At 39.1% G+C, this 13,791-nt stretch overlaps 1 protein-coding gene across 1 annotated transcript in view; it reads left to right on the top strand.

Moving 5' to 3' along the window:
• Positions 1–13,791, top strand: part of GK5 (glycerol kinase 5 (putative)) — a 135,244-nt gene that overhangs the window by 25,990 nt on the left and 95,463 nt on the right. The window contains exon 4 of the mRNA XM_006869869.1: positions 8,744–8,837. Within this exon, the coding sequence (XP_006869931.1) occupies positions 8,744–8,837 (94 nt within the window). The remainder of the gene's footprint in view (positions 1–8,743; positions 8,838–13,791) is intronic.

The raw sequence follows: 13,791 nt of genomic DNA, 5'->3' as shown, positions 1-13,791 counted from the left end.
CAGTAAGCTTACATGCCTGCTTACATGTTCCCTTTGAGTTTCAGTTTTAGAGGGGGGTTCATCCTGAAGGAACTTGATTATTTGCATTGATGACTTCCCGGTGAACAGCTTGTTCATTCTTGTAGTAGCCAGTTCTACTGACATTTTTGTTTTGGGTGTTTCCTGATGATCTTTCTTTGAAGATGTATCTTCTGTTGCTCTTGCTGTTCCAGGGTGGTCTGCTTTTCCTTTCTAGTGGGGATGTCCTACCTTAGAAGGTGCTGTAAGGGACTCAGGATTCTACCTAAGGTCCTATACTCTACAAAGGCTCCACAAGAGGCCTGTTTCACTGGGCAAGTTCTAGAACCCCTTTTAGGTATTCCAATCAGTTATAGGCTGAAGATGATCTTACAAGTTTTCTGTAATCGTGTTTCCTGACATTCCTTTCTATCGCACTCAAGGGTCTATTTTACAATAGTAGACAAGGGAAACCAATATTCATAAGACAGTCAAGCATCTTAGTATTATTTCCCCTCTTCAAACTATGCTTCGATCCCTGTATCACAGAGCCCTGTTGTTCCAAGGTGGCGCATGCATCACTGTTTACCTCTGTCCAATTTATTCCATGCAAACCTGTCTCAGTGTTCCCCTGTCTACCTTGTTCTTCTACCTCCTTGCCCTTGTTATATTGCCCTCCCCAACACCCGAACTATGATGTGTATGCTCTTACCCTGTGCTCTACCTTTGCCTCCCTCTACCTCCCTGTAAGCCCTCCACCCCAACCCCCCCATTGTGGTTACCTTAGATTCCATTAACTTTAGCCTCCATTTAATATAGTCTATTTTATGTCCTGTAATCTACCTGACTTTGTCACCACCTGGATCTCTGGTCTGTGTTTAATGTCTTTTGCATTGTAATTGTTTTGATCATAAACTGGCCTCCCAGATCCTCTGAATTTGTTCTTAAAGTTTTATTCTGTTCTCAACTCTTCCATTTGTCAATTGAGTTCTGAGTGATGCTGCCATGTACGTCAATCTCTTGTTGTTGTCTGTTCTTGTTGGTTCTCAGTCCACAGAACTCCCTTTAGGAGGTTTTTCATCACAGGGTTGACTTTTGCAAAATCCCCTAGCTTCTGTTTATCCTGGAATGTTTTTATTACACCTCTGTATTTGATTGACAACTTTGCTGGGTAGAGGATTCTTGGTTGGCAGTTTTTTCCTTTCAGGGTTTTATATATGTCTCCCCAATGCCTTGTGTTTTTTTTGTTTTTTTTTTAATTAAATGTTGTATTGTGAATTATGTGATAGTTTACATGGGAGAACATTAGCTTTACATTCATCCTGTTGTATATTGTTTAATTGCCATGATTATAATCCCCTCCATGCATCATCAGCCACCCAAATTGTCCACCCCACAAGCCTGCCCCTCGGTTGTCAGCACACAGCCCCTCTCCCTCTCTGGGTCTAGAGTTCCCAACTGCTCCATCGCTCCATGCCATCGTCTCTGCCTCCATCTCTGGCATCACTGTTTCTCTGGGTAGGGTCCTGCACTCTGCTTTTCTCCCTTGATTGTCCCAAGGCCCTCCACTCCTGGACTGCAAAGTCAACCACTCCCCTCCTTTTGCTACAAAATGTCTACCTTTACATTTCCAATCCTCACAGTCAGTCCTGATAGTAATTATTCACTCCCAGTGCCTTCTTGCCTGAATGGTTTCTGCTGAGAGATCTGAGCTTAATCTGATTTGCTTGTCTTTGTATGTTACACTTCTCTCTTCCCTAGCTGCTTTTAGGATTCTGTCCTTATCTTTGATTTTGGAGAGCTTGATTATTATATGTCTTGGCGATTGTCTTTTAGGGTCTATCCTACCTGGGGTTCGTTGAGCTCCTTGAATGCTTATCTTTTTGTTTTTCAGGATGTTAGGGAAACTTTCTTCCAGCAGCTCTTCCACTATCTCTTCTGTGAACTTGTGTGATTTTTCCTGTTTTGGAATGCCTACAATTCTTAAGTTATTACTCTTCATGTTGTCCACATGAATCTTAGACCTTCTTCAGAGTTTTTAATCCTTTTTTTCTGTTTGTTCTTTTATCTTACTAGTATTGAGAGATTTATCTTCTAGTTCACTAGTTCTGGCTTCCATCTCTTCAGTTTTGCTCCTTTGGCCTTTCTGTGTATTGTCCATTTCTGATATTCTATTATTAATCATTTGGACCTCTTTCTGTAGGTTTTGAATTGTTTCCAATGCTGTATCTATCTTATTTGCTTGTTCCTGTAGTGCCTTCCTGACTTCCTTATTTTTCTCAACTCCATTGTATAGTGTTTTGATATATTTTTATAATCATTTTTCTGAATTCCTTCTCAGGCATTTCCAAAGCCTGCCCTCCTTCCCATATGGAGTGTAGGTCTACTTCCAGCTCATTTGTCTCAGTCACTTTATCTCATTTGTGGACATATGCTGATATGGTCATCAGTTTCTCTTTTTTGGTCATATTTAGGAGTTATCTGTGACCTTAATACTTAGATGGTTTTATGTTTTGGTATTTTTTATGCTTTCTGATTGGCTCCAGATCTATGTGATCAGTAGATGGGCTTCCCTTTTCACTCTTTTTCCTGGGAATTTTCAAGATTTCCTGATGGTCATTATGATGTAACTCAGGATTTAATTTTTGGCCTGTTTCCTTTTTAGTCTGCCTGTCACACTGCACAACCCTTGTTCAGGCCTTTTTCCTAGTTATAAACAGTTCACGGCTGGTGTGGCCATTTTGCACTGCCATTTGGTTTTAAGTGGAAATTGTCACTTTAAGTTTTGAGGAGATCTGTGCACATGCTTAATAGAAACCCTCTGGGGGTGGTGTGGAGTGTCCACTCACTCAGGTACCCCCTCTAGTCACCTGAATGGAGGTTTGCAGACAGCGAGAGACCAATGAACAGATAGCAACAACAAAAAAGAATATCGACACCTTTGTCTGTGTGGTTCTGTCAGGCGTCCATTGCTGCTCTGATTCTTCCCCCACTTGGTCTCACCCAAGATGGCAGCTCTAGGAGCAGCTGAGTGTCTTGAATTGGAAAACACTGGATTTCTTGCTTCTGCTACAAATTCCAGTGGCTGTAAACCTTCCAACTTTCTAAATATTCCTTTATATATGGTTCAGAGTTCTGGCACCATCTCCTGAGCCTTCTTGGTCCAATATTCTGTGTTGTTGCTGACAGAGCTCCTCATTGCACTTGTACCCGATCTGCTATCTTGTTTGTTCTCTCTTCATTTCACTTTTACAAACTTTGTGTGTGTGTGTGTGTGTGTGTGTGTGTGTGAATTTAGTGATAGTTTACATAGGGGAATATCAGTTTCACACTCATCATTTCATTGCAATGACTACAGTCTCCTCCATGCATTGTCATTCAGCTGTATTTGCTTCTATTCCCTTTGGTTTTTGTGTTGTGTTTGAGGATGTACATAAAAACACTCAGGAATATATAATCATTTAAACAACCAAAGGCCATATTCTACAAGCCTGCCTCCTGGTTGCCAGCACACAGAGTTTCTTTTTTCATGAGTCTAGAGTCCTCAGCTTCTCCCTTTCTCCATGTCCTCATCTCTGCCTCCATCTCAGGTGTCACTGCTTCTCTTGATAGGGTCCTGCATTCCACTTGTGTTCTTCTCCCTTGACAGTCGTAGGGTCCTCTGTTCCTGGACTGTAAGATTAGCTACTCTACTCTTTTTGTTACAGAACTTCTACCTTTACAGTTGTAACAGTCATAACTAGTCATGATAACAATTACTCACTATTGAATCATAAGAATCTTATCCTCATCTCTTTTTGCCACACCCATCTAGACAAGATGAATAGTATTCAGTTGGACTCTACCTTTCCCAGCACACTGAAACTAAACTCACACTAGAAAACTTGTAAGACTGTCGCTTTGTGCCTTAATAGCCTCCCATTTTAGGTAGCCAATGTCTTAGTTGCCCTTTTTTGAACTTTTTGAAGCTGTTCATATATTCTGGGTAAATTCATACCAGCACAGACCTGGCCTTTAATTCATTATTAGGTGCGAAGAAATTTAAATTTACAAATATATTTGGTGTTGATGTTTGGGAGGATATGAAAGAAATTACAGATAACATCAGAAGATGAATGGTTTGGGCAGTGGTGTTTATGAGAGTAGGGGTGAGAGGGAGATGGGGGCACATTGTATCAATCAGGGTTCCCCTGAGAAACAGAACCAATAGCAGAAATGGATATATGTATATATTGTTGTTTGTTGTTATGTGCCATGGAGTTGGTTCCAACTCATATATATTATATATATGACTTACTTTAAATAGTCGACTCGTACAATGTGGAGGCTGGGAAGTCTAAAATGGTTGGGCAGACTAATAGGCTGGAAATTCAGACAAGAAATGATATTGCAAAAAAACAAAAGCCAATTGCTATCAAGTCGATTCTGACTCTTGGTGACCCCATGTGTGTCAAAATAGAAGTGCACGCCATAGGGTTTTCAGTGGTTGATTTATTTCATAAGTAGACTGTCATGTTTTTCTTCCATGACCCCTCTGGGTGGACTTGAACTTGTAACCTATTGGTTAGCAGCCACACACATCACCTTTTACACCACCTGGCATCTCCTTGCTCATCACAAGAAGGTTAGTTATGAGGAAGTAAAGATTTTATGGGGTACTAGGTTTAAACTTCCCATTTAAGAGAAACAAGGGAGTCAGATTATAAAATTGTTCATTCCATTATTGGTGATGGTGTTGTTCTAGGGAAAAATATGATTAACTGTAAGTTTAGTTTCTTGTACCTTTTTCTGGGGAATGTATTCTCTTATGCATTTTTTAATCTCTGTTTCTTTTTGTTTTGAATTTTTGCTTGTTGTTATTGTTGTTAAATACTATTGAGTCAGTTCCAACTCATAGTGACCCTGTATATGGTTTCTGAGGAGTGGCTGTTGAGTTTGAACCACCAAACTTGCAGTTCAATCCAACCTTGCAGTCCAGTGCTTATCCTACAGACACCCTGCTTGAAGCTATCACATAGTTTTTGAAAAACAACACACAAGTCTTCGTGCTTCTTTTGCCTTAAAATAATGGAGGCTTACTCCACTCATGGGGCCCAGGTAGCCTCTGTGATGTAAAAGGCTGTCAGACTCTATAAGCTCCCCCAAACCTAGCCGAACAGGTACAGCTCTACGTCAAGAAGACATACTTCCTGCTCAGATTTTAGAAAAAGGGAGAGACAGATAGATTGGCCCTGTGGAACAATCCATTCTTTTCAGTCCTAGCCAGCAACCCCTTTTCTCAGAAAAGAAACCACCTTTTTTTCCCTCCTCCTGTGCCCTGGTGTGTTCCTGTCATCCTGGCCATAGAGCATTATTTCTCTTACAGCTGGTGCCAGGAAGTCCAAAACTTTGAACTTTTTTCCCCCTATATTTCTCCTTTTCTCACCTCCCCTCACCCATAGCCCAAGAAACACAATTTTTATTTACTCTTTTCAGTCCTTGAGTTTTATTCATGTTTTTAGGCTTAGACATTCATCTTACTTGTCATAAAGTTCATGGAAAAATGGAATTGAAAGGTAATAGAATTTTACCATTATCTTTTTGAAGTGCCCCCCACCCCGCACCCCCGTATTTAATAGGTGACACATTTAGTTTGTTTTCCAACATAACTCTAAATGATATTGTCTCCATTTTGGTTGTTGCAAAGCCCATTTTAGTCTTTAAAAGAAAAAAAAAAAGCTGTTCTGTTTCTTCAGTTTGTGTCTCTTTGGGAGGCGTCTGCCAACTAACCTCTGAGCAGGGTGTGTGCCTGTTAGCAACATAAATAACCATGAGTCACAAGAAGAGGGATTCACTCAGTAACTGTTTGTTGGCTTTTAAGGAGTGAGGCACTGTGCTGGCTGCTGAACTGAATATAAAGACAAATAAAAGTACCTGCTTTCAAGGAATTTACATTCTCACTATACAAGTATATAAGTTCCTCTCTGTTTCCATGACACCAAGTATATATCTTTTATTGTAGTGTCTGATACTTGTGTTCCTGGTGCCTACTGATTAATGACATAAAATACAAGAGTAAGTGAAAAAATATTGCTCCCAGGGTTCAGTTCAGACTTGCCCGGGTTTATTCTGAACACAGTCCTCTCAGTAATAAACTTGTATTAGTCTCTTTAGGATGTCTTCAAAAACAAGGTCCAATCAAAACAGTCGCTTCTAAGGGGATCTGCTGGCAAATTAAATTCAAGGCAGTGAGAGGCTAGTTCAGAAGATTATGATGGGTGTTTGGGGGAACCCCAAAGGGATAATCCTTATAGATTTTCTTGAAGGACACAGAACACTCACAGAGTCCTATTAGGAAGAAATTTTAAGAAAATCAGAAGCTGCATTTGTAAGCCAAAGGCCTGAAAAGTTAAGGATTTCACACACACACACACACACACACACACACACACACACAGCCTGACAATGTTCTTGTCCGTTCTTTGAGGGTAGCAAGGACTGTCTTATGGAAATTTCATTGGAGAACTGTATCCCACACACCCTATATCCTTGTTGTTGCCCCTTCATGCTTCTTTTTATTCCCCAAACTCGAAGAACGTTGAAAAGGAGCACAATTTATATCCTTCAAGGATGTTGTGTAAATTGAAAAGCACAGCCTTCCTTGGGAAAGGTTAGAGAGATACGAATGCCACCTTCAGAAGGGTGTAGACCTAGATGGAGGATATACCAAGAAGCAAAAGCTTCACCTTTTGATATTTTTGTTTAACAAAGGCTTCTGTGATTTTGCAATAATACGTTTTGATGTATGCCATGTATTAATAGCCACATGAATGGTATAAAGTGTTACAGGGGTACAAGATGATTCATTTACAGTAAGTACTGCTCCTTCCCAGGTTTCTTTTTATTGTTGGCAAGGATAAAATAAACCCAAACCAATGCCAAGTAAATATTAGAATGTGTGTGAGTACTTCAGATCAGTCAGTGCTCTAGGTTTTCTTCTACCATAAATTAATGATGCCACTTTGATCTTGTGATATTTTCTCCAAATTTTTGTAAGCTGCATTAGCCTTTCAGTTCTTCTAATACATCAGGCTTTCCTTAGGACCTTTGAGCATGTGGTACACCTTGTCAGTAATGTTCACCCTTCTTATTAATTCTGCTCATTCTTCCACTATTTTCACTTAAACAAGTCTTCCCTGAGACCCTTAAATGGTCTCATGACTCCTCTTTCATAGAGCATGTTTCTATTGCACTTAAGCAATTGAGTAATTATTTGTTTGTTTGACTTCTCTGGTAGAGGTATATTTGTAGTGGCAAAGATGCCATGTCTCTCTGAACTCCTGGAATACACCTCTTTAACAATCTTTTCTGGAACAGTGATTGAAAATTAGTTTCCAATATATTGGTGGTATTGTAGAAAGTCTTCAAAAAAGCATGTATTACTAGATTTCATTTCTATCCAACAGTCTAGTAGTTCCTGTTGGTAGGGCAACATTTATTCATGTTTTTAAATGCCTCTTTACTATCTGGGCTGAGTGATAAGGAATTGGATGAGAATAGACCATTCTCAAGAAGCTCACAGTCCAGGGATAGAAGCAGATGTTTACTTAGTTAGGGTGGAGCGTGTTAGGGTTCTGCTTTATGGTGGTGAGAGAATTGGTGGAAGGAGACTGTTTAGCCTTGAAGGGAGAGTTATAGAAGATTTCACTGGGCTCTTGAACCCAGTGTTGAAGGATGAACGTAAGTTTGCTAAATGGGAAGAAAAAGTCACTGACAAAGGCATTGAGGTGTAAGAGCATGGTGTTCCTGGAGCTTTAAAAATACTTAGGAATTCAAAGAGTGAAACAAGGAAGGTACAAGGTTCAAGTGCTCAGAAGGACGGTGACCACTGTAGTGAAATGTGATTACATGCATCTGAATTGCAGTTAGCTGAGGCAATGAGAGATGAAGAGGAAAGTTTGTCGGGAGGGTATTAGCTAGACTGGTGGGGAGCATCCTGGAATAAGAGAGATGTTGGTTCTGCTTCAGAGTTATGGAGATTTAAGTATGTTTGCAGAAGAAGATAAAAGGAATAGTTGATGGAATGGGAAGACATGGATATAGAAAGTAAAGAAGATGCCAGCCTTGAACTTGGAGAAGAAGAACTTTTCCCATGAGTTTAGAGGGAAGGATCCAAGATGACCACAGATACAGTTAGTGGATGAGTGAGGAGTTGAGTAAGGTCATTCCCTATGCTCTTACCTCCTTTAAGAAATAGGAGATCAGAGGTGGGCTAGGGCTTGGGAAGCCTTGTGAAACTTTGGATTACCATTTTGAGGAATGGTGAAGGAACTTAGGAGGGGCAAGAGAAAGGTTTTTGTCTTTTTGAATGTACCCTGATAGTATAGACAAGGTCGAGTTCCACAGATGTGGACTGGTGCCAGTTCATAGACTGGATGATTTTTCTCAAGCTCATCTCACTGGCCCTGGCATTGAGAGTAGAGTTAGATCAATCCAGGAATAGGTGCTTAATGGAGTCAAGGGGTAGATAATATGAAAACAAGTTATTCATTAAAGTGATAGCTCATGCAATCCAGGAAAGTAAATAAGCCTAGAAGGGGTAGGAAGAAATCAGAATATTTGAGGGATTAAAGGTTGCAGTGAGGTTGAAAGGCAGCTATTTGAAATTATAGTTTGGACTAGATTTTGTTTTCTCTTTTGGTAGATCAAAATACAATATCATTTTGAGTTTATATTATTCTCAATATATTATTTCCATCTGTCTTAGGAAAACAGGAAATCATTTTCACAACTTCATAAGTTGGCAAGACCTAAGAGCTGCTGACCTTGTAAAATCTTGGAATAATTCTCTTATAATTAAGGTAATCTGTTTCTTCTTATCATCTGTGATTTGGGTATTATTGTTGTTCTTACAAATGTCTCTTAACTGTGTCTTAGTGTACACTGTTCTGCATATGTTGCTTTAGGATATTAAGAATACACACACACACACACACACACTCACTCACTATAATAGTGATATTTAGTAATGGTCATCCAAAAGCATACGTGGTAGACTTATGTACTTAACTGGTCTTAGTGTACACTTCTGCATATGTTGCTTTAGGATATTAAGGATACACACACACTACAGTAGTGATATTTAGTAATGGTCACCCAAAAGCATATGTGGCAGACTTATGTACTTAACAACTACACCTTGGAAAGTCCTGAGAAGACTTTAAGGTGGGCCAAAATATCACATGTTAATGAAAATTCATGTTTCTGGCCTTGAGAAATGGAAAAGATACAGATTAGATAGGATAAAGTGTTTAAATTTCATCATCTTTTGTTATAAAAAACAACCAAACATTATTGAAACAAGCTATTAAAATTATACTTTCCATGTGTAATTTATACATTTAAGGCTTAAAATGAGAAAGAAAAGATTGATATTTATGTTTTCCTGTCATTCATTCAATAACTTAATCCAAGCAGCCTAATGGAATTCAGGAGTCCTGGTGTGATGCTGTAGGGTAAGCCTGGACCACAAGGTTGGTTTGAACTACAAGGTAGGTAATTCAAATTCACCAGCCACTCCTCAGAAACCCCATACAAGGTCTCTGTGAGTCAGAATTGATTTAGCACTTAGCAGCAACAATCAAATTCAGAATTAATAGAATCTGTGGTACAAAATAGTAGCTTAGTCAGATACACCACACCATTCTACAGCAAATACCTGAGAAACTAAGTGAAACAGATACAGAGGACAGTCCTGGAACCCTGAATATCAAATGAAAGGATAAAGAACTAGATGGAACACTGATTGGAAAAAGAACCCACTAAAGACAGTGAATGAGAAGAAACAGAGCAGAGTGGCCCTGCCAACTGGCCTGGCACATTGTGGCCATCTTGAGACAAAGACCACTGCAGTCATGGGTAAGGAATACAGAAGCAACTTCATGGAATTCCCAGTAGTACATAGAGTAACTATGTAGAAAAACCCGTATGGAAATAAGGTCCTAATTTCTGACTACTGTCATTGTGAAGTGCTTAGGCACCCTTGCCTGGGGACTAAATGAGAACTTGTAAATGAGAACTTGCCCCCTCCTCTCCCCTTCCTGGTGATTATTGTCACAACACCCGTATCCCCATTCCTGCAGCTCCAGCTGCCACATACCAAGATGTGAACCCCCCTACTCTCCTCCAGTCCTAAACTCTACCCTCACTCCTCTCCTTTCCAACACCCTTCCCCCACCTGATAGCTTCACTGAGCAACCAGCAGTTTGCCTAGGTGTGGCACCAGCAACTCACCTCACCCCTTTCATTTCTGACTCATCCAAGTGGCAACAGATTACTCCAGTGTGGCTTTGCCACTCACCTACCCCCTGTAGCCTGCTGACCCAGGAATAAAGGAAATGAAAATAAAGTCTATAAACCAAAAAGAACTCAGCATATAAAAATATATGGAGCAAAGAAATGATCAATACTATGTTAATACACACACACACACACAACAAAATGAAGCAGTAAATTTATGCCTATTATAATTGCACTGATGTTAATGAATGAAATGCACCATTCGAGAGACTAAGCATGGCAGAATGTATAAGAAAATATGACCCATCAGTATGCTGCCTACAAGAGACACATTATAGACATAATGATAAAAATAAACTAGCCTTAGGACCATAGCCTCATGGATATCTAGGGCAATTGACATAACATGATCCATAAAGACAATGTCCTATAGCCTACATTGGTGAGTAGCAACTGGAGTTGTAAAGCTTGCAAGTGGCCATTTAAGTTGAAACTATTGATCTCTTCCAACCTGGAGTGAAAAAGAATAAAGAAAATCCAAGATTCAAAGAAACAATCAGCTCAAAGGACAAATGGACCACATGAACCACAACCATAATCGAAACCAGGAGAACTAGATGGTGCTCCGTTATGACCACTGGCCAGCATCTGACCTGCTTTGGCCTGAAGGTACCAGATAGAGTGGGAGAAAAAGGTAAAACAAAGTTCAATTTCATAAAAAAAGCTAGATTCACTAGTCGGGTAGAGATTGGTAGAACCTCGAGACTATGGCCCTTAGATATGCTCGTAACTTAGAATTGAAGCCATTCCCAGAGATCATTTTTCAGCTACATAAAAGACAGGATTCTAAAGTGAACATTAACATCCAAGAGGAACATGTTTCTCAGAACAATCAACTTTATGAGACCAAAAGGGCATGATTTTCCCAGCTGTAAAGTTAAGAAGGCAGGAAGGTGCCGAAAAAGTGGATGAATGGAAACAAGGATCCCAAGGTGAAAATGGGGAGAGTGCTGACACGTTATGGAGATTATAGCCGGTGTCATGGAACAATCTAAATGAATTACTGAATGGGAAATTAATTTGCTTTTTAAATTTTCACCTAAAGCATAAAATTTCAAACAAAAAAACCAGAGCATGAAGGAAATTAAAGGCTCTCAGAAGAAACTAGTCCACACCAAGCACAGACTCTCCTGCTCTGAGATCAGAAGAATTTGATGGTGCCCAACTACCACTACTGATCCAGCTGACCAGGGGACACACTAAAAAGGTCCTGCATAGAATGGAAGAAAAATATAGAGCAATATTCAAATTCCTAAAAAGGGGCAGACTTATTGAAGTGACAGAGATTAGAGGAATCACCAAGATTATCATTCTAAAATACCCTTTGAACATGGAATTGAAACTATTTCTACACCTTTCAGTTAAGTAATAGATTGGCTCATAAGATAAAACAGTATCACCCATGAGTAATGTGCTCCCTTAAACAATAAATTCTATGAAGCAAAATGGCCAACATTTCTAAAAAATCAAAGATGAGAAAGCTAGCTAGATTAATGGAAACAGAACCAACAGATTGGAAATAATGAAAATGTAAAATTCTAACTAATGGTATGAAGCAATTTGTATGAAAATGTTAATTCATCCATCCACTGCTACTGTGTCGATTCCACTCATAGATACCAAGTATAGGGCTTCCAAGGCTGTAAATCTTTATGGAATAGAAAGTCCCCTTTCTCCCATAGAGAGGCTGATGTATTTGAACTGCATACTTTGTAGTTACCAGTCCAGTGCTTATCTGTAGCCCCACCATTTGCTGTTTAAACTTTTATGTAAAACATAATAAAATGCTGCTGTTGTTTTTGTTAAGTGCCACAGAGTTGATTCTGACTCAGCAACCCTGTACAGGATTTCCAAGGATCAGCTGCTCTATCTGGATCACAGTAGGCAACTCTGGACAGAATGAGAGAAAATGCAGAACAAAATTCAAAATGGTGCAAAAGACCAGACTTACCAGTTTGATGGAGACTGGTGGAACACCCAAGACTATGTCGTTAGACACTCTTCCAACCTGGAACTGAGCCTATTCCCAGAAATTACTTTTAGCCAAACAATAGGATTATTCTGTGAATAATAATACTTTTGTGGGACATGCTTCTCAGAATAATCAATCATATGATATCAAAAGGGTAGCATTTGCTCAAAAACAAAGTTCAGAAGGCAGGAAGGGGCAAGAAAGATGAAATAGAAATCGGGTACCAAGGAGGAAGTGAGAAGAATGGTTTTACATTGAGGGAATTTCAGCTAATGCCTCATAACAAAATGTGTGTAGATTGTTGAATGGAAAACTAATGTGCTCTGTAAACTGTCATTCAAACAATAATAAAATGTTCAAAAAAATTAAATATAATCTCATTTATTGAGATTATCTTATGTGAAAAACCATATTACTAGTATGAAGGAAGAATCTGTCAAAAAAAGAAAAAGATTGCATGTCTCATGCTTATAAAAATTAAGGGCATGTTCTGTGAATTATGTCAGTCTCAGAAAGTTTAAAAATACAAAAGAACCAGGTGAAATACAACCAGGGAGGTATGCCAAGAGATAGAGGTAAAGAGATCTATACACCACCTAGAAGCAACAGTGTTCTATGTGTAGGTACATGAGCAGAGACACAGGCTGAATGGGCATGGGAGGAAGAGTGGGATAGATATAAATACTTATATCCCACAAATATATAAGAGTTTGGAAGAAGTTATTTGTACATGGGTAACAACAGGAAATAGTACTGGTATGATGCTGCGGGTTAATGCGCTGGACTGCAAGGTCAGTTTGAACCACAAGGCCAGTGGTTCAAGCTCACCAGCAGATCCTCAGAAACCCTATACAGGATCGCTACAAGTTGGAACCAATTCAATTGTACTTAACAACAACAATCACAGGGAAGAAGCGAGATAACTGTTATTGCATGGAGGGGATTGCAGTCATTGAGATGAAACTAAGTGTATGATTTGTTGTTCAAGGTAAAATTGATTATCTCACCTGAAAACCTTTATTCAATTCACAATAAAAAGTTAAAGTAAGTAAACAGAACCTCAATTACATTACTTTAACAAGTAGGGATTTAAATTTCTCTGAGTTTATCAACTCTGTTCATCTCTTTTTTTTTTTTTTTCATTTTGTGTTTAATAAATATATTAAATGTACCATGTTAATATAATTGTAATTGTAGTATGGGTGTATACATACATTTTATCTCTCAATCAGTTAGAATTAGATGTGACTGCATTGAACAGAGATGTGAGTCTTTTGCCTCAGACACACAGAAGTAAATATGCTTGTTTCAAAATATAGATTGGCAAAAAATGGGCACAGGATATGAACAGACACTTCACCAGGGAGGAGATCCGGGCAGCCAACAAACATATGAAGAAATGTTCACAATCACTAGCCATTAGAGAGATACAAATCAAAACAACAATGAGATATCATCTCACACCAGCAATAACAGCAAGGATT

This window comes from Chrysochloris asiatica, unplaced genomic scaffold (assembly GCF_000296735.1).
Source record: "Chrysochloris asiatica unplaced genomic scaffold, ChrAsi1.0 scaffold00136, whole genome shotgun sequence".
Classification (NCBI taxonomy): domain Eukaryota; kingdom Metazoa; phylum Chordata; class Mammalia; order Afrosoricida; family Chrysochloridae; genus Chrysochloris; species Chrysochloris asiatica.
This window is presented reverse-complemented; position numbering and strand designations above follow the sequence as displayed.